The sequence below is a fragment of the Atta cephalotes genome (assembly GCF_000143395.1).
Source record: "Atta cephalotes unplaced genomic scaffold scaffold00002, whole genome shotgun sequence".
Taxonomy (NCBI): Eukaryota; Metazoa; Arthropoda; class Insecta; order Hymenoptera; family Formicidae; genus Atta; species Atta cephalotes.
Window position 1 is genome coordinate 14,734,559 of NW_012130066.1, and position 3,268 is coordinate 14,737,826.

General features: G+C 32.8%; 1 protein-coding gene across 1 annotated transcript in view; it reads right to left on the bottom strand.

Annotated features, from left to right (window-relative positions):
- The window catches only part of LOC105622403 (malonyl-CoA decarboxylase, mitochondrial-like), an 8,125-nt gene extending 5,774 nt beyond the window's left edge, over nt 1–2,351 (bottom strand). The window contains exons 1-9 of the mRNA XM_012203832.1: nt 2,151–2,351; nt 1,925–2,065; nt 1,612–1,752; nt 1,329–1,481; nt 1,071–1,224; nt 817–956; nt 565–700; nt 278–490; nt 42–147 (exon numbers count right to left, since the gene is read on the bottom strand). Of these exons, the coding sequence (XP_012059222.1) occupies nt 42–147; nt 278–490; nt 565–700; nt 817–956; nt 1,071–1,224; nt 1,329–1,481; nt 1,612–1,752; nt 1,925–2,065; nt 2,151–2,351 (1,385 nt within the window). The remainder of the gene's footprint in view (nt 1–41; nt 148–277; nt 491–564; nt 701–816; nt 957–1,070; nt 1,225–1,328; nt 1,482–1,611; nt 1,753–1,924; nt 2,066–2,150) is intronic.
- Nucleotides 2,352–3,268: the final 917 nt, after the last annotated feature.

Sequence of the window (3,268 nt, forward strand, 5' to 3'; positions counted from 1 at the left end):
CGCACACACGCACATTGAGTCAATTTTTTTCATATGTATACCTATAGTTAACCATTATGCCGCAACTATTTGTCACTCCGCGTGGTGAAGGATCAGCCATCCAATTTATTCGCCACATCACAGCTCCGTTGCGTAAATGGAAATTAGCTGCATAAAACAATATACAAAATGTATAGAAGATATTTATCTTGCAGATATTTATCTTACTTGTCTTGCTCTTTAGAAATCTCTACATTCACAAATTGATTATGAAAGAAAAAAGTAATACGGAACATACCGACCGTATTTAAAGCATAGCCACGTCTTTTTTCTTTATACAAGTACCATGCACATGCTCGAAGTAATGGTTCTTTTAAAAATTCTGATAGTTGCTTGTCGCCTGTCCATAGCGATGTATCTAAGATCTTTTTTAAAGTTGATATCAAATTTTTTGTTTGCAAAATATCTTTTGCAATTTGATATTCTTGTGTGGTAAATATAAACGCCATGTCTATGGAACAAATTTATATATATATATATATATATATCATTTTTATTTTTTTTTTTTCAGTAGTCTGCATTTACCTTGCTTCAATTTATCAAATAACCAAGTCTTAAAATTTGGTATTGGTGATAAACTAGATAATTGTCGTATAGCTGGAAATTCAGTTGTGATCTCGCTGATTACTTCTTTTATCAAATAATTACCGAGTTCAATCCCCTGTGTAAAAATATCTTTTTATAGTCATATATATTTTTTATAACAGAGTTGTAGTATAATTTATGTTAACCTGAACTTGGAAAGTATAATTAACATTTTCATTATAAATCAACTACCTGCAATCCTTTCTGAGTAGATACTATAGAATAAAATATTGCTGCTTTTATTTTTGATTTGTCTTCCTCTAAAAAAGTTATATATTTCTTTGCGCTTCCCAAAATTCTAGTTTCAGCTTCTTCAATATCTTTTACACTATCTGTAATAATACAGAGGAATATTAAAAAAATTTAATTACTCTTCTCTTTCTTTTCTACACGAAACAAATTCTATTTGGAAATTTTGAAAATAAATTTCTTTGCATTTGAATAACCTGGTATAACATCACATAATGCTGTATGCAACACAACAATAGGTTCTCTTGGCATGGATGGATGTGTAAATATGTAACATCTTCTATATGGCCCAACTCTGCGTTTTAAGTCCAACCAATTTCTCATAGGATGTATAGCTTCGTAATCAGAGACCTTTAGTTTTGCGAGTGAAGAATGAGTACAAGAAATCAGTCAGAAATGTAGAAATTGAAAATAGATATAATTATAGAAATGAAATATATCAGAACTATAATTACTTTCTGCAATATATCGCATGCACTTTCCCAAGTTATTCGTTCCATATGTAAGAAACCCACGGAAAACCAAAGTAAAAGCAAATCTCGTAAAGTATGATTTAGTTGCTGTACTATTAAGCTTTCATCTGGATCTTTCACTTCTGATATTAGTTGCTAAGAAAAGTAGAAATAATATAATCAGATAGATATAACAATAATTTAACCTTGATGTCTATAATAAATGTCACTTAATAAGATTTGTATTACAAGCATTCATATATAAAGATGCCTTTATTTTGCTTACCAGAACATCAGTTCTCAGGTCAACCAAGAATTTGACGCCATGCTGTAATCTTCCTATAATAACGAATAACCAATGATAAGCAGGTATGAGAATATTCTTCAAAGCTCTCTCATGGACAATCATCTGTCGTTCATTTTCAGACTATAATAGAACGAGGCTACAGCTACTTTATATATAAATGCAACATATTTAATACATACATATTTCCAATAACAATGATGATATGAAAATAAAAGTTGATACATTTGGAATATATGTACATATGATACAATTTGATTAAAGCGTTGCATATAACTCACATAAAACAGTGTACCTCAGTGCAGACCAATCTCTTGGCCACTTGACATATATTGTTGTGTTGTACAGCATACCGTGAAGCTAACGTACGTAAAATCCACTGGCGATTATCTTTATTGCTTTCAGTATAGCTGATGCACAGTGCATGTGCCTTGTTCTGTAAATATACTTTCAGATATACAATTTCTGCAAAGAAAAAGGGAGACAGTGCTTTATTGCAGTTGAGAAATATGACTTGTAACCTCTATGATCCAATTGCTGATCTTGGTGTCCTTAAATTTAAAAATTTCCTGCAGTTGTTCATCCACGTGTAATGTGTTTGCTTCGGCATGTAAAGCAGAGGACGTTCCATTATATTCGCGTTTGACATTGTGCTTCAACGTGTTCGCGAGTCTGTAGCGGTAAACAATCGGTAGAAGCTCAAAGGAAAGCTTTCTTAACATATCGTCAATTATAACGAGATAAACTGGAATAGATACTTAATTTTCAACAGGTATCACGTACTAAAACATTTATCAACTAATATGATATGACTTGTCAGATTTCTTTTTCTTTCTTCTTCTGATTTGATTATTATAAAGCCGTAAATATAATGCAAGGCAATAGTGATAACGATAGGAATAGAGGAATTCAACATACAGAAATGCATATGTCACGCACATAGGAACAAGGCACGGAATAAGGCAATAGTGATTTTCTGATGAATTAAAATTCTGTATCTATCGCCTAAAGGTACCATTTCATGCAGCGAAGCTTTGCTAGCGAAGCTCCTCCCCCCCTCCCCCCACTCCGTCGATTCATGCGAAAATGCGTAGCGAGCGAAGCTTTACGCGCTCAAAGTTCGACACTGTTCAACTATAAGCAAAGGAACATAGTGTCTGTTACTTGCTTTCTTTATATAATAATATTATAATATTATTTTAATATATTATTATATTTATTTTTGTATATAAATAATAATATAAATAATGACATAGTATTAGGTGTATAACTTTGCTTCCGCCGTTTTCCTATAGATGGCTTTAGCGGTAAGTGGTGGTCGAAATAAATAGATCATGGACGTCATACAATAAACTTGGGCATCTGTCAACATAACCCCATAGAAACATTAGTCGATTTGTGTCTGCATCATAAAGTTATTCTCGATTGAAAATGTCAGTTTACGAGCCAAATTCTCATCATTTGCGGGAAGTTTTAATTTTTTGCTTCAATATGAAGAAATCTGCAGCTGAGGCTCATCGAATGCTCTCAAATACTTATGGTGAGGCCGCTATTAGTGAAAGAACGTGTCGTGAGTGGCTTCAAAAACGGTGATTTTGACGTCCAAGGTCATGCTCTGTATTTGATGGGACCAGCTCAG